At 49.0% G+C, this 17,610-nt stretch overlaps 1 protein-coding gene across 9 annotated transcripts in view; it reads left to right on the top strand.

The window, feature by feature from the left end:
* The window catches only part of ACBD7 (acyl-CoA binding domain containing 7), a 28,375-nt gene extending 11,656 nt beyond the window's left edge, over nucleotides 1–16,719 (top strand). For 4 of the 9 annotated variants that reach the window (XM_073581933.1, XM_073581932.1, XM_073581931.1 and 1 more), the window contains exon 4: nucleotides 2,771–3,043. In XM_073581933.1, coding sequence (XP_073438034.1) covers nucleotides 2,771–2,844 — 74 coding nt within the window. In that variant the 3' untranslated portion in view covers nucleotides 2,845–3,043. Of the gene's footprint in view, nucleotides 1–1,793; nucleotides 2,088–2,770; nucleotides 12,539–12,576 lie in introns of those variants that run through there. The other 5 variants (XM_073581929.1, XR_012233453.1, XR_012233452.1 and 2 more) reach the window with 5 other exon arrangements.
* The last annotated feature ends 891 nt before the right edge of the window (nucleotides 16,720–17,610 follow it).

The raw sequence follows: 17,610 nt of genomic DNA, 5'->3' as shown, positions 1-17,610 counted from the left end.
TGGTCAACGCAGGAAGCTACTCTTCCGATCAACATCGTAGAGATGGTTTATTTTCCTGTCCCTGCTTCATTGGGACAAGCTGCTCAAGGGTCTGCCAATTCGGATTCAGACGAACAATGCCACAGCAGTGGCATGTGTCAACCACCAGGGAGGGACTCTGAGTTCCTTGGCGTTGGCCGAGGTATCCAAGATACTTCATTGGGCAGAGATGTCAGTCCTAGCAAGATCTGCCGTACACATTCCCCACATGGAAAACAAAGCTGCCAATTTTCTCAGCTGCAAGGGCCTCGCGGCAGGGGAATGGTCTCTGCATCAGGAAGTCTTCCATCAGATTTGCCTTCGGTGGGGTACTCCAGACATGGATCTTATGGCATTCTGTCTGAACAGGAATGATCCAGGGCCTGCGAACCCCCCCCCCTCGCAGTGGGCACCAATGCTCTGACCATTCCTCTTCTCTCCAAGCTGTTGAAGATCAAGACAGAAGGGTTACCAGTCATCCTCATCACGCCGGATAGGCCCAGAAGGTCTTGGTTCGTGGACATCATCAACCTTCTTGTGGATGCTTCCGGACAGACCAGATCTGCTGTCTCAGGGTCCAATTTACCACCCTAATTCTCGGTCGCTCAATTTGACGGCATGGCCATTGAGACTGCGGTTCTGAAGTCAGGTTTTTCAGATGGGGTAATTCACCCAATGATCTGGGCTAGGAAGCCGTCATCTTCCAGAATATACTATTGAACGTGGAAGGCCTATTATATAGGTTTTTGTTTTTTTTTTTCTTGGTGTGATCCCAATCGCATTCAGCCTATGTCCGTTTTTTGCTCCCTTCAATTCTGGCATTCCTCCAGGTAGGCCTGGACGCTGGTCTGGCCCTTAGTTCTCTAAAGGGTCAAGTTTCGGCGCTTTCAATTCTTTTCCAGAAGACTCTTTCCTCTCGTCTGCAGGTCAAAACCTTTTTGCAGGGGGCAGCCCATGCAGTTCCACTGTATTGGGATCCCTGGGATCTCAATCTAGTCCTAGAGGCTCTACAAGGTTCCCCCTTGGAGATGCTCAAGGATGTTTTGCTATCTTTTCTCTCTTGGGAAAGTGGCCTTTCTCATGGCCATTACTTCCATCTGGTGTGTCTCGGAGTTGGCGGCTTTCTTGTCGACCTCCTTTTTTGGTGATTCACCAAGATAGTGATTCTGCAGCCTCCACCCCCCAAGGTGGTATCTGCTTTCCACCTGAATGAGGACATCGTTCTACCTTTCTGCCCGGCTCCAGTTCATCCCCAGGAACGCCCCTTGAACAAACTAGACCTGGTCAGGGCGACTGTCTAGTTGGCTAGAACTGGTGCATTCTGGAAGACTACCTTTTCATCATCCCAGATGGTGCATGAAAAGGTTTGCCAGCCTCCCAGGTGACTATTGCTCGCTGGATTAGATTGGCAATCTTGGAGGCTTACCGGATCAAGAACAGAGTGCCCCCTTCTGGGATTAAAGCTCACTCCACCCGGGCAGTGGGTGTGTCCTGGGCAGTGCACCACAGGGCTTCTGCGCTGCAGCTTTGTAAGGCTGCAACCTGGTCCTCGGTTCACACATTTTGCTAAATTTTACAAGGTCCACACCTACGCTTCTGCAGATGCCAGCCTAGGAAGAAGGATCTTGCAGGCGGTGGTGAGTCTGCTGACCTAATGGAGGGTGTGGGTTTTTTGGTTTGTTTGTTTTTTTTTTTTTTTTTGTTTTTTTTTCTCCCACCCCCACCCCAGGGACTGCTTTGGGACGTCCCATGGCTCCTGTGTCCCCCGACGAAGCGATGGAGAACAGGATTTTTGGTTGCTTACCATAAAATCTGTTTCTTGGAGCCTTCATTGAGGGACACGGCACCCTCCCATGTTTCAACTTCCATACTTTGTTCTGTGTAATATAGTTTCAGTTGAGTTGCCTATTTGTTCTCCTACTGCTCTCACTAACTGATTAATCGAGCGCCAGTCGGTGGGGTGTATACTGCAGAGGAGGAGCTAACACTTTTTTATTTGCATAGTGGCAGCAGCATACACTCATGGTTCCTGTGTCCCCCAATGAAGGCTCCGAGAAACAGATTTTACAGTAAGCAACCAAATTTTTTTTTTTTTTTTTTTTTTTTCTGTACAGGGTAAATCATATGAATTATACCCATATATAGTGTGGTTGGGGGGGGGGGGGGCCACATCTGCACAGGGGCCCACCAAGGGATTCCCCTAAGGGCCAGTCCAAGCCTGAGTACACTACACCAAGTTTTGGAAATGATAAATCTATTCAAGCACATGACTGCTGTAGATTGTGCATCCAGTTTTTGCAATGTACAGGGGTTGAATCTTGCCAGTATTTAAAAAAAAAAAAAAAAAAACTGCAGGGAGAATGGCTATTACAGAGTATACACTGATTTTAAGAATGTTATGTATCTTACACTTGCCATGTGGGTCACCATTGCTGGAAATGTTCCCAAGCCTCCAGAATAAGACTGGGGGTATCTATAAAAAATGTGCATGTAGCACACAGTCTATAGGCATGGCTTTTAAAATCCCTAGAAGTCTTACACTGATCTTACACTCGGCAAGTAGAAATGTTGTTCCCCTGACACTAAGTGCATAGATATCCTATTTGCAATGTGTTTAAGCCATAATAGGGGTGGGGGGTGGGGTTCTCCTTGCAATTGTCAGCACGTTGCATCTTTACAAACCTGCAAGAACTCATTCACAATGCTGAAAGCCACACTTCTAACAAATATTTTTTTTTTTTTTTTTTTGCAGGCTTGTCTAAGGAAGATGCAATGAGTGCCTACGTGTCTAAAGCCAATGAGCTGATTGAGAAATATGGCATGTAACATTATGCAGTCACTAATGTCCTGATACAGCAGGGAGAATATAATGTCACAGCCCCACTAATGCTACTAACTACCTGTGCTAGATTTCTACCAGCTTTCAGGTACTATAACATGGGATTGTTTTGGCACAAGATCCACTTTCTAAACTCCTCCTACTGTGTTCTATGCTGTGCTCTTATTAAACAATTTTACACAAGAACAGTAATGCAGTCTTCCTTTTAAAAATGCGTAACATACAGGTTAAGTCTCTGATCCTGATATTTGAGGAATCTTTGCCTCTTCATAAATGTGACCTTAATGTATCAGCTGTTGGATGGGCAAATTATTCCTTGCCACCTTCCCCATTCATATGCATGCTCACTGTGGATGGGCATTCATGTGTGCAGGGGTAAGAGCTGAATATGCTGCAGAGAATAAAGGGATTGGGCATTACAAACTAAAACTGTCCTATAGTCTCCTGACCACAGCCTGCTAGAATCATAAGGCTTGGCCAACGGTGCTCACATATCTATGGTGGCCTCTAGATAAGTGTAGGTTCAGAAGTGGTTGGTTGTTCAGGGGTTTACACTAGTTTCCCATTGGCTCTTGCCAGACCCTCCCATGATCTATTTATAATATGATATTTTCAGCTTGTATATCTTGCAAACACACTAAAGTAGTATTCTGCTTTTACTACAACTCAGAACTCTTCTCTTTGCATGGTGCTTCAGTGCTGGAACTACAGGCACCAGCCAGATGGAATCACTAGGTAAAGCATGGGGTTTACTGCACAGGTAGTGGGGCTAGGCAGATACTTGTGGGATGGGGGAGGAGAAAGCCACATGGACAAGGGATGGTCCCACTGCACGCCCGCTCTCCTCTTACCACAGGGCATAACACTACTCACAACACAGGGTGATGGCAAAACAGTGTGGCAATACTTCTATTGAACCACAGAACACTTGGGTATTGTTTCAAGATGGTGACTATAATGTGCACTGTTCTGCTGACTAGCTGAGATAATGGCTATTACGGTACTTCAGATCTTCCAGGGCCACTTATCCTACCTGTGGCACACATGAGGTAACAACAAGCTTAGGAAGATGAGTCCATTCAGGTACAAGGCCTGTTGACCAGAGGGTCACAACCTGGCTTCTTAACATCTTCATGGAGCCAGGCAACAGACAGGGCCCTGATCCTGGCTGTCTCCAAACATATCCATGGATTTGTAATGGTCAATGGAGAAGTTCAGTATTCTTCCAGCCATGGCCAAGGTCCCCTAAGCTGGCATCCTGTAGAATGTCAAATGTGTTCATCATGAAGGAGCCATGATGTTGTGGCTGCTGTCCTGTCCCTGGTCCTTCTTGGATGTCTTGGCTGAATCTCTATATAACCTCCTTTTTATAGCTGGCAACTGTCCTTCATTCAGTAATCACAAATAGAAGAATGGAGATCTATTTGCATATCTTTATTTTTTTTCCTCCTAAGTCAACAAACTAGCTGGCCTAGACAATGTGTAATTTGCATATCAGCAAACATCACTAGTCCTCAAACAGGAGCACAGTGTGTTACATAAAATGTCAATTTGTGACCAACCAGAAAATCCTCATACATTCAAGAGTCAACATATGGCAAGTCTATTCTTCCTGGCTTGCTAAAAAGATGTCTGGTCAATTATGATATAGTGCTGTCTCCACACTTCTGGTTCCACTCCTCTCCTAGTTAAATTTTGCATGACTGCAACTCTACTCTGCCTTGACATTCATTTGGGTGAAGCTAGTTTTGAGGGTCCTGTTGCACTGTAATAAAGGGTTTATTAAATGTTCTCCATTTGATGGATGGTATCTTGCTGATCATTTAAGTCCAACTGTTGGGGAACATGAACTGACCTAAAGCATATTCCCAAGCACTTTTGAATGGAGGTGCACATGCTGTAGCTAAATGCCATTCTTTAATGTGAAAATCCCTATAGAAAATGGCACAAAGGAAGTGCGCCTCTAGCTTGGTGCCATAGCGCAAACCTCCAGTGGTCTAAGCAATCAGTAAGATCCTCTAAGTGAGGCTTTTAGTCTCAAAGTAAATATTTAACTTCAAAAAGGTTGCATTCAAACTGTACACTTCTGGATTATTGTGTGTGTCTCGCTATACAAGGCTAATGACTCCTAGGTCAAAAAGCAATCACACTGCACAACTGTAAACCCAGTATCGCAACATTAGACTGCATGGTTATTGTGAAACCAAAGAGGCTGCTCGTCACCTGACAAGAGCAAAACATTTTTTAGGGTGAAATACTTCAGGTTCCCAAAAATACTCTAAGGCTACTTTCACACCAGTTTTTGTGCATCAGGCACGATGCGGCGAAAAGTGTAAAAACCGGATCCGGCGCCTGTTGCCACCGGATCCGTTTTTTTTGTTTTTTTTTTTTTCCCCCCCCCCCATAGAGTTTCACTATTGCCGCATTGCGCCAGATGCCTATGCGGCGTATCCGGTTTTTGCTGGATCCAGCAAAAACAGCCTGTCCAGCGTCTGGAAAACGTTACATGTAACGTTTTTTGTCTGCGGTAAAAAACGTATGACGCCGGATCCAGCGACATGCAGTTTGTTTTTTTTTTTGTTTTTTTTGTTTTTTTTTTTTTTTTTTTTAATGGTAGCCTATGGCCGCCGGATCCGGCGGCATCCGGTTTTTGCCTGATTCCGGCGCCAGATCTGGTTTTTGCACTGAGCATGCTCCAAAAAGTATCAAATTTGGGGGGAAAAACACCTGCCAATCTCCACCCACCCTACAGGAAAGGTAGAGAGAGGGCATTCATCACCCTGAATGCAGAGGAGAAAGGGCTACTAGAGACACACAGCCACTGGATTCTGCCACATATACACCAGCCAGACATCCAGCAACCAACTGGATTTTTGACAGCCATCCACTATTGGACCTCCAGCGAGCAGGAGTTTGAGTGTGAGTATAAATTTTCTTGCAAGCATAGGTTTTCGTTTTGTCTGTGTGACTGCCGATGCCTGTGCACCCATCCCCATCACAGCCAGCGACTGTCTTGCCACCTTTCCAGCTAAACTTGTCACCACCATGACCCCCACAACCACCACTGGAACCCTCTGCCGCAGAACCCCCATCACTGCTAGCCACCACGCTGGAGTCCCATGCTGTACCTGCTGCCTGCCCAGCATGTATATATACATGTATGTTGTTCATACATTGTACTATTGTTATTAAAAAGTTTCAGGTGTGGGGAGGGATTTTAATTATGAAGGACAGTGTGAAGTAGTTTGCATGGGTGTGTATTTATGTGGAGGTACTGTATATACTCGTGTATACGCCAAGATGTTACGCCCATTTTTGGGGCTTAAAGTCCCCCTCTTGGCTTATTTGTGGGTCAGAGGGGGAGCAGGGGTGTCACAGATCATCCTGCTGTCATATCTGTAGCCTTGCTCGCTTCTCCACTGTCTCCCTTCCTGTCTTCAGTGGTAACGTTACCATTCCTGAATCTGTGCGTTGCAAGCAGTGATATCCACCTTTCCTGGGTCCATTGCTGCTCACTGCGGTCTCTGCTGCATCCTCAGTGGGTGCGTTGATGTGAGAAGTGCGTGTCCCCCTCTGCTGGATGAACAGTCACTGACACAAGAAGTGGCAGACAGGGGCGATGGACCCACAATAGGTTGGGTTTTTTTTTTTTTTTTTTTTTTTCTTGGCATCATATGGGGGCATAGTCTATGGAACCATAGTGTGTGGATTACACACTGGGCTTATATTATAAGTGTTCCCATTTTTTGGGCCAGGGTGGCTTATACACGAGTATATACATAGTAATTTTGTGATGGTTTGTTGTCCAAGCTGCATTTTATAGGGTGGTCAGAGTGGAATTCAAAAAATCTTATTTTTTACTACTTTTGTTGTTTTGATTGTAAAAATAAATGTTGCACACAACACTAATCTAAACTACATCGTGCTTTTTTCCAGGACGTCCACCTGACAGCACCATGGAGGACGTCCTCCTCCTCCTTGCAGGGACAGGAAAGCACACGAGAGGTTAAAAGGCCCCGTCCCACCCCTTTCCCTCAGTGTCTTTCCTGTCCCTGCACGGAGGGACATACGAGAGGAGCAGGAAGATTACCTGAGGGCGCAGGGGGATCGGGCGGCCGGTCCAATCCTTCCCCCTGTCAGGATGCCCAGGGCCGACACTTCCCGGTGGGGAGTCCCTCTGCCCCAAAGCCAGGAGCAGGCCGTCGCTCCTGGAGGAAGCCGTTCCTCCCGGTGGGACGCTCTCGGCTCCAGGCCGCGCGGCAGTCGCCCGGGTCCCCGCAGGCAGCGAGCGATGCCGGCGCGACATACAGACCGCGTGGGCGCCGGCGAGAGATCCCGGGGCAGCTGGAGCCAGGTCCCCGCAATGGGCGCCGCCATTGCAAGACGCTCGGTGGGCTGGGCTTCAGAACAGGAAGCGGAAGTGGCTGTCGCGGCGATGACGTCACGCGCCAATTTGAAAACAGCGCGCCAGCAGCCTGGGCACGCCAGCAGCTCACCGCAGACCAGGAGTTCACCGCACGCTAGCAGCTCACCGCAGGCAACAGCTGCTTCACTGGTATGGACCCAGAGGCGCCAGCTGACAGAGGGGTAAGTGCGCCTGGCGCAATCCAACCCCCACACGGCCTTCCCCGCAGCCCAGGACAACTGACCCGACTATCCCTGTTCTGTATCGTACAGGAGAAGGGTACCCCAGCCCCCCCCCCCCGACAGAGGTTAAGGACTCGGTAAAGGCCACATCTAAGTCTGTCAGATGCCCGGTTTGCAGGGTAAAGCTGCCAGACAACTATACCAAGACTCTCTGCGGACCCTGCACTTCAAGGGTCGTAAGAGACGAGCAGCCGTCCCTCCTGGCTGAGATGCGATCCTTGATTCGGGAGGAAGTACAGGCCTCCAGATCCAGTCTCTCACGGCAGCAGTCCCCTAGTCCGGGGCCAAGCCGGAAGCGGCCGAGGTGGGAGATGGAGCTAGTCTCGGAGACAAGTTCGCCTGAAGGGTCAGACCCCCGGGTCTCGGATCCCGAGGAGGGGGAGATCCCGACTGACAGGAGGGACCAAGGCAGGAAATACCTGTTTAAGTTAGAGGACACCGAGGACTTGGTGCAGGCGGTATGGAACACCATGCAGATAGAGGATGTTCCAAAACCGCAGTCCCGACAGGACCTGATGTTTGGGGGACTGGTCGCTCGGAAACAAACTGTTCCCCGTAAGCGAACACATTAAGACAATGGTCCTAGAAGAATGGAAAGAGGCAGAACGGCGACTTGTACTGTCTCGGGACTTTAAGAGCCGACTGCCCTTTGACCCAGAGGAAACACGATTGTGGGAGGAAATTCCTAAAATCGATGTTCCTGTAGCTAGGGTGACCAAAAAAACCGCCATCCCCTTCGAGGACTCATCAAGTCTCAGAGACCCGATGGACCGGAAGGCGGATATTCTGTTAAAGAGAACATGGGAATCGGCAGCTGCCCTTACTAAGGTTAACATAGCAGCCACCTCAGTGGCCAGGTCCATGTTCCTATGGGTGGGGCAGTTGGAAGAGCATTTATCCAACAGGACCCCTAGATCTGAGATCCTAGCTTCCCTCCCTCTGATGAAATCAGCCACTGCGTTCCTTTCAGATACATCGGCCGAATCAGTAAGATTCGCAGCCAGAAACGGCTCCCTTTCCAACGCAGCTAGGCGAGCGGTTTGGCTGAAGTCTTGGTCTGGGGATAACTCTTCAAAGGCAAAGCTTTGCTCCATCCCCTTTTCAGGCTCAAGGGTGTTCGGGCCAGCTCTAGATAGCATCCTAGAGCAGGTGTCTGACAAAAACAAGGGGTTTCCAGAAGAAAAACCCGAGCGTCCCCAGTCCTTTTGTAGAGGGTCCTTTTTCAGGAGACAGACCGATTTTAGGAGCCAGGGTAGATCCAACAGGGGCTCCTTTAGAAACACTCAGAGCCAAGGGGGGAGAAGCAAGGCCCCTCTTTTCGCGTCATCCTCCAGGTCTAGAAGGCAATGACGCCATAGGTGTCGGGGGAAGACTGCGACGATTCGCAGCAAGGTGGCGCCAGGTAACCCAGAACCGGTGGGTCCTCAGAACCTTCACAGAAGGGTACAGCATAGAATGTTATTCCCCCGACAGATACATCGCCCCCACCATAGTCCCGGAAGACTCTACCATGTGGGAAGACCTACAGGACCTGCTCCGGTCAGAGGTCATAGTGCCAGTTCCGCAGGAGGAGAGGGGAAAAGGTCATTACTCTTCCCTATTCTCCATTACAAAACCATCTGGCAAGGCCAGAACAATTATAAACTTAAAACCCCTAAATGCCTGGGTGGTATACAGAAGGTTTCGAATGGAATCAATACGCTCAGCGATTCAACTTATAGACAGGAATGCTGTCGTGTACTCTGGACCTGAAGAGTGCATACTATCAGGTCCCCATCCATCCTGCATCTCAAAGCCTATTAAGATTCACAATCAGTCTACCATCCCGGACCTGCCACTTGCAGTGCCTTCCGTTCGGGCTGGCTTCGGCCCCCCGAATAGTTACAAAGCTGGTAGCGGAGGTGGTAGCCTACCTGAGAAAGCAGGGAATCATTATAATACCGTATCTAGATGACTTTCTCCTAGTCGCAGGATCAGAAGAAAGGTTCATCCAGGACAGAAGCCGAACGATCAGAACACTGGAGTATCTCGGCTGGCTGATCAACGACCAGAAGTCAGACCTAAAACCAGAAAGCAGGAAGATCTTCCTGGGAGTCCTTCTGGATTCAAGAGACAGAATATCCCAGCTACCGAGAAAAAAGCAGCAGACAATTCAAGACAGAGTCAAGGGACTACTGAGACACCGCTCCTCCATAAGAGGTGCAATGGAAGTTCTGGGTCTGATGACGGCTTGCATTCCATGCGTCAGATGGGCCCAGTCCCATTCGAGGCCCCTGCAAAAGGAAATCCTCGCAGGATGGAACAGGCGTCAGGATTCTCTCGACGGGCCCATATCCTTACCAGACACGGTAAGAAGATCCCTGCGGTGGTGGATACAGCCCCAGAACTTACAGGTGGGCGTGCTATGGACAACCTCGCCGTACGTGGTAATCACCACAGACGCCAGCAAGTGGGGATGGGGAGCCCACGTAGAAGGGAGAATTTTTCAAGGAAGGTGGCCGGTCAGCATCAGAAGCAGATCCTCCAACTTCAGGGAGCTCTATGCGGTCTGGGAAGCCCTGCGTCAGAACCGGTCGGTAGTGAGAAATCGACGTGTCCGGATATTGTCCGACAACACAACGGCAGTCTCATTCCTGAAACACCAGGGAGGTCCGAGACATCGACCACTCCAGGCACTCGCAGGTCGAATATTCGCCTGGGCAGAAGAGGCGGTCCTCTCCATAACGGCAATCCACCTAGAGGGTTCTCAGAACATAGTAGCAGACTATCTAAGCAGACAGCGGGTCAGCCCGACAGAGTGGGAGCTAAACGAAGAAATCTTCCATCAGCTTTGTCAGCGTTGGGGAACCCACAGTACAGACCTGTTTGCAAACCGGAAGAACTCAAAGGTCGCCAGATTCTACTCCTTGAACCCAGCAGATCACCCGGACGGAGCAGATACCCTGAGCCAGGCCTGGACGGAACCCCTCTTGTATGCATTCCCGCCACTGGCGCTGATACCGGCGGTACTCAGGAAGATCTGCGAGGACCGCGCGTCGGTGATATTAATAGTGCCATACTGGCCAAAGAGAAGCTGGTTTCCGCTGCTAGGAGCCATGGCAGTAGGAAACCCAGTCGAGCTACCCCTGAAGGGAGATGTTATCCACCAGGGGCCGATTCGCCATCCAGACCCAGCAAGGCTACGCCTCTCGGCATGGATACTGAAAGGGACATCCTGAGAACAAAGGGCTTATCTGAGCAGGTCATATCCACTCTACTGGCCAGCAGGAAACCAGTAACATCCGCAATCTACAGAAAGGTATGGAAGAGATTCTGCCTGGAAGGTGGCAGGTCCGACCTCTCAGCAGGTACCCCTGACCTCCCTAGTGTCCTAGACTTTCTGCAGTCGGGATATAATAAGGGGTTTAAACCCAGCACGTTAAAGGTCCAGATCTCGGCTTTGAGCGCCTTCTTTGACTACCCTTTAGCCTCCCATCCTTGGGTGGTAAGATTCATAAAGGCCACGCAGCGTCTTCGCCCCACAATTAGGCAGCTCACCCTGCCCTGGGACCTCGGCCTGGTACTCGGATCTTTATGTAGGGACCCCTACATGCCTAGTGATAGAATGTCCATTTCGACTCTCTCTCAAAAGACGGCTTTCCTCGTAGCCATCACCACGGCCAAAAGAATAGGGGAGATCCAGGCCCTGTCCACCAAGGATCCATATCTCCAGATCAGAGACGATCATGTAACCTTAAGATTAGATCCGGCTTTTATCCCCAAGGTAGCCTCTTACCAGAATATAAATCAGGAGATAGTGCTACCATCCTTCTGCAGCAATCCCCGCAATGAGAAAGAACAGAACAGCGTCTCCACTCCCTAGACCTAAGACGGGCAGTTATAAGCTATCTAGAGGCCACCAATGACTGGCGTATTGACTCAAACTTGTTCATCCTCTTCGGGGGTAAAAATGGGGTGCGAAAAGCCTCTAAGGCGTCCATTGCAAGATGGATCACATCAGTAATTTCAGACGCCTACCAGTCGGAAGGCGCCAACCCACCAGATACCTTAAGGGCCCACTCTACTAGGGCAGTTCCAGCCTCCTGGGCCAAGCGCGCAGGCGCCTTAGTCGAGCAGATTTGTAGAGCGGCAACCTGGGCCAGCCTGAATACGTTTTGCAAGCACTACAAACTTGACGTGCTATCAGGCCAACATACCGCATTTGGGAGAAGTTCTCCAGGCGGTGATCCCACCCTGAGGAGGTGCTTTGGTACTCTCCATGGTGCTGTCAGGTGGACGTCCTGGAAAATAGGTATTAGACCTACCGGTAATGATGTTTCCAGGAGTCCATCTTGACAGCACGGGTAGTTCCCTCCCTGTTATGTTATGTTTTGTTAAGTTATGTCATATGATATAATATGATGATACCATTAAAAGAGTTATAGCATTATCCACGCTGTGGTTCTTAAGTCACTGACGGAAAGGGGTGGGACGGGGCCTTTTAACCTCTCGTGTGCTTTCCTGTCCCTGTAAGGAGGAGGAGGACGTCCTCCATGGTGCTGTTAGGATGGACTCCTGGAAACATCATTACCGGTAGGTCTAATACCTATTTTCATGCAGGAACTTGCCCAGGACACTACTGCCAAATCCTAATTTGCAACCCATATTGTAAGTATACAGGCCTGAAAGCTTTGAATATGGTTAGTGTTGTAGGTAACAATTGTTTTCACTTACAGATTTTCAGCCAGACATGTCTTCTTCTGGGAGCCCTCCCTCACATCGCCAGCGAAATGAGTTGTGTGTTTTTGTTTTTTTTTTTTTTGTTTTGTTTTTTTTTTTGCCAGAACATTTTTGGTACACAACCCTATATATGCATTCTTGTTTAATAGGAAGCTGAACCAGAAGGTCTCTCAGAAGGAGACGGACGTAGTGGAGAAATGCCTGGAGTGGGTTCCCTGCATGTAAGTATCTTTGTATTAATTGCACTTAATCATGTTCTTACACATTACTGGACCTAAAAACAAGATAAACATAACAGCATTTAATTTTCCTTTTCCCTTTTTTTTTTTTTTTTTTTTTTTTTCCCATTATAGGCTTCTGAATCTGTGGCTCGTCCGAGAGTTCCTCAAAGTGCCTCCCAGAGTCGTCGGCAACCACGCCGGGGCGGTCGCCATAGAGTAAGCATTTTTTTAGGACTTTTATAAGGTTCATACTTAATGCTGTGATTGTTATGTTTACCTTTTTTGTCTTTAAACAGGCTTCAGAGCGTGCTCACGATTCCGACAGTGAGGATGTAGCTATAGATGTGGATCTCTTAATTGATATGGTGAGAGATCGTGAGCCGCTCTGGAATATGGCGGACCGCTTCCATGCAGATGCTAGTGTTACTAGACTACTCTGGGAGGAAGTGTGCCATGCTGTGGTATCTAACTGGGAGGAACTCCATTCTCGGGCACAGAACAGCGTAAGTACTCACATTTCAGTAATGTTTCCGGATGTATTGTGCTTGATCCTAACCATTTTGTGTTTTCAATTTTCAGGGAAAAGAGTTCAGTTGCGGTGGCGGTCAATGCGGGATCACTTCAAGAAGGATTTCAACAAAGAGATGCAGGCTCCCATCGGATCAAGAGGACGCAGGAGCCGCTATAAATATTCTGAGGCCCTGTTATTCCTACCAGAAGTGACTAAATAAAAAATGGTCAAATGTGTATAAAAAAAAAAAAAAAAAAAAAATTTTTTTTTTTTTTTTTTTTTTTGCAGCCAGGGCTAATGAATATCATGATATTAATGTCTATTTTTTTTTTTCTACTTTTTTCAGCAGCACGCGGGAGCCTGCATTGAACCCTTCTGGAGCGATCCCCCAGGAGGCCGTCATCAGGGACCACGACATACCCAACCCCTCTCCACCCTCCCTGCCTTCCCTTGTGTGTGATCCCTCAGCCCCATCCACCTCTGCTGGAGCATCTGCGCAGGCTTCATTACATGAAGCTGCTGTTGACGAGGTAGGCTTTCCTTTACCTCACCCCTCTGACACAGCTGCTCCATAGAACACCTTTGAGTTCTGGGTGGCTGCGTCAGCGGGGTCAGGAAAGGCAGTTTGCTGCAGAGTTTTTGAATCTACATGCATCCTTTCAAAACGCTATGAAAGTCATGACCCTGCAAATGTCTGCTGGGTTCAATCTTGTTACTAGAGAGGTGCTTGATTTAGGCACGCGTGTTGAAAGGATGCAAATAAAGCGCCGCATCATTCTTTTTTCAAAGCTGTAATTGAGCGGCTGGACAACCTAACTCCTGAACAGCAGCTGCATGTAATGCAAGCCTGCCAGGTGGCCTTAGCACAGGTGACATCAGCAGCCCCTCCAACCGGCCCAGTAGTTGCTCCAGGCCCGGTCCTTCCTACCCCTCCTGTACCATACCATTTTCCCCAGTACCAACCTCCTGCCCCTTTCCAGTCTGCTTCCCCGTACCAGTTCCCAACTGCATCCGTGCCTACACTCCCTTCCCAACCTACACTCCCTTCCCAATACATCCAGTCTCCTTCCACATCCCAAATTCAACCGTCCTTCACCCACAGTTTAGTTCCCCCCCCCCCCCGTCTATTTTCTCCACCCCTTCATCAGCCTTATCCACCCCTTCACCTTCTTTCTCCATTCCTATACCTTGTCCTTTGCTATCTGACCCCTCACAAACTACATCCTCCCACAACACCCCTGTTGAAGTGCTCAAAACTGAGAGCCCCTCCAATACTATTTCCGCTACACATTACACCAATCTTTAATGTGTTTTGTTACCAATAAAAAAAGTTTTATTACAAAAATATAAAAGAGAAAATTTCAGCTAAAGCTGATAAATAAATTTTTTTTCAGTCAATCAAATGTTTTTGTTTCTTTTACTGTTAATATAACATGTCGATGTATAAAACTCAATGAGTGTGAGTACAAAAACATGTGTATGAGTAACGTACGTGTGTGGCGGTGGGGGGAGGCCTGCTGGTGGGCAGTACTGTGAAAGGTCCTTGGATACTGCTTTATAGCCCCTATTTTACTCTTTGCCATGACAGCACCCACTTGGAGAGAGGGATCCACCTATAGGAACAGGAAACCTACAGAGATAAAAGAGGGCGGTCCGCCTCTCCTCCTCAGTTGGTTTCCTGTTCCAGTGGAAGATGGCAGGATTCCTCTACAGACATACCTGGGCCAAGGAACCGCCTGTGCAGTCTCTGTGGGAACGGCAGGGGTTCCGGTCCAGAAGCGGCGACGGGGGAGTGCTGTAATCCGGCTCCCTCCTTGACTGAACAGCTGCAGCAGCGATGGCAGAAACAACGGGTCCGGGTGAGGCCGCCCGGGGTTCTCCTGCATATACACGCCACCGGGGTCCGGAGATGGCCGTCCCGGTCCGTGTGGGAGCGTGGAACCGGAGGGAACAGATGCAGCCTCCGTTTTCCCATGGCTTCAGTCCCCAGAGGGAGGACGCACATGCAGCGCCGATACCGGGAGTGGTAAGGGGGAACTTCCGGGTCACCGGAGAAACCCCAGCGGCAAGGTGCACGCGCGGTCTCAGGAGCATTGCGAGACCGCGCATAAGCATGCGAAGCGCTCCCTGCCCCCTCCCCGCAGAAGCTGCAAAAGGAAGAAAAAAAAAAGAGGGACAATATTCAGCGGCTCGGCGGCTGTATACCAGGCCGAGCATGCGCAAATTAGCTGCGCCTACCCTGAGGAGGTGCTCCCGGGGGGGGAGGGAGTACCGGCAAAATAATGGTGGAGCAAAAAAAAAAACCCTGCTGCGAAGGGTTTAGCAGGCAAGCATGTATTGCAGGTGACATGGTGGCATCCAAGGACCACTCTGGCAGAGGTTCATCGGACAGAAGCCACGCCAACAAGCCCCCATCTCAGCCTCCTGAGCCGGTACCTACAGCTTCTCTGGGTGAGTGGACGACTCTCTGCCTATCAAGCTGACAAATACCTCTCCCTTCCTCTCTCCCTCTTCTCCTCTTCGCTACATCTCCTCCCTCAGGAAAAAAAAAGTTATGTAAAAAATGCATTAATGAGACTGCGAAACGGGCTTCAGGGTCAGCCACAGAAGTTACGGGCCTTAACCCAGTCTAGTAGTACACCTACACATACTAAGACTAAGAAACCGACTGTGGCCAGCTCAGACTCTGACGAGGCTGTGATCTCTGAAAACTCTAACATATCCTCATCCTCCTCAGGTATGGAGGGGTGTTTGCGTTTCCCCTTAGAGAACATGGACAACTTAGTTAAGTCCGTGAGAAACACCATGGGATGCACAGACACAAGGGAGCTGCAAACAAATAATGTTTGCAGGACTAACTGATAGGAAGAGGAGAGCCTTCCCTGTTATACCAGTCATAAAAGCCTGGTTAAGAAAGAATGGGAGAAACAGGACTAGGAGAGGTTACCTCCCCTCGGCTTCAAGGAGAAGGTACCCCTTCAGTGACAAGGAGTTGGTAACGGGGACTAAGGTCCCGAAAGTGGACGCTGTTGTCGCCTCTACCTCAAAACAATCAGGGCGTGCTAAAAGATCCACTCGACCGTAAGGCCAATGCCGCACTGAAAAGGGCATGGGAGGCAGCTACCGGCACGTTTAAGCCGTCAATAGCCAGCACTTGCATGGGCCGTTCTATGCTGAGCTGGATTGATCAACTAGACCAGCAAATAGACCAAAAAGGCCTCCAGAAACAGATTACGAGCCGCTGTTCCCATGATCCGTGGCGCGGCTGCGTTTATAGCGGACGCTTCTGCTGACTCATTACGTTTGGCATCCAGGACAGCAGGCTTACTTAATAACGCCAGGCATAGTCTATGGCTTAAAAGCCGGAGAGGCGATACCCAATCCAAGGCAAAGCTCTGTGCCATTCCTTGTGAGGGAGGGCGTTTAGGAGATGGCCATTTGGCAGAGGAAGGCCAACGGAAAACCAGAATCGTTGGGCCATAAAGGAGGACAAGATCCTCCCGTAGAGACAGAAACTAAAGGGCTAGTCCCTACAGTAGGAGGAAGACTAAAAAAATTTTTTCCTCTGAGAATGGGGAAAAATCACAGCCAGTTCTTGGGTCCTGGACATTGTTAGAAATGGGCTAAAGATAGAGTTCCATTATACTCCACATAACTCGGTTATTATAGCATCTCTCAACTCACCAATCCAACTGCAGGCCCTGGAAGTTGAGATTCTAAGCTTGTTGGACAAAGAAGTATTGGACCATGTGCCCAAAGGGCAGGAAGAGAGAGAGTTTTACTCCCCTCTTTTTCTGGTACCTAAGCCAGATGGCTCTTTCAGGACAATCATCAACCTGAAAAAGCTAAATACATTTGTCAAAAATCAACGATTTAAGATGGAGTATATTAAGTCTACAATTAAACTTCTCTTCCCCAATTGTATGATGGCGGATCTAGATCTAAAGGATGCTTATAATACTCTTCCCATCCACTACAGGTATCAGAAATACCTGAGTGGCGGTGTCCCTCGATGGCACCATACACCATCTCCAGTTCACAGCCATGCCATTCGGCCTCTCCATTGCACCACGGGTCTTTACAAAGGTGATGCTGGAAGTAAAGGCCTTCCTATGCCAGAAACACAGCTTGATAATACCCTATCTGGATGACTTCTTAATAATAGGGAACTCAACTCGACAATGTAATAGACGAGTTGCTGACGCAATCTTAATCCCTACAGGCTCTAGGTTGGATAATAAACTTCAAGTAGTCCAGAGTCGAGCCACAATCCGTCCAGTCCTTCCTAGGTCTCCAACTAGGCCGCCGGCCATTCTAGACCGAGCGTGATTGCGTTCGTCGGGTGGCGGCCGCTAAGCGGCCTGGGCCCGAATGGGAGACCACCCGCGCTCACAGGTCCGAGGTCATGCGTTACAAAAATGTCTGCTACCACAGGTAAAGATTGCAATGATCAAAACAAAGATAACATTAGCAATGGACAAACCAGGCCTGTCCTTGAGGGAAGCAATGTCCCTCTTGGGGTCTCTTACCTCCTGCATCCCAGCGGTTCAGTGGGCCCAGTTCCACACCAGGGAACTGCAACAACAGATTCTCCTAGAGGAGGCTTGTGTCCCAGGGAATTTGGCAAAGGAAATCACCTTATCCCAAACAGTCCT

Source organism: Dendrobates tinctorius, unplaced genomic scaffold, assembly GCF_039654945.1.
Source record: "Dendrobates tinctorius isolate UK_male_01 unplaced genomic scaffold, ASM3965494v1 ptg000070l, whole genome shotgun sequence".
Lineage (NCBI taxonomy): Eukaryota > Metazoa > Chordata > Amphibia > Anura > Dendrobatidae > Dendrobates > Dendrobates tinctorius.
Note: the sequence above shows the minus strand (reverse complement) of the source record. Positions and strands in the feature narration are given on the sequence as shown.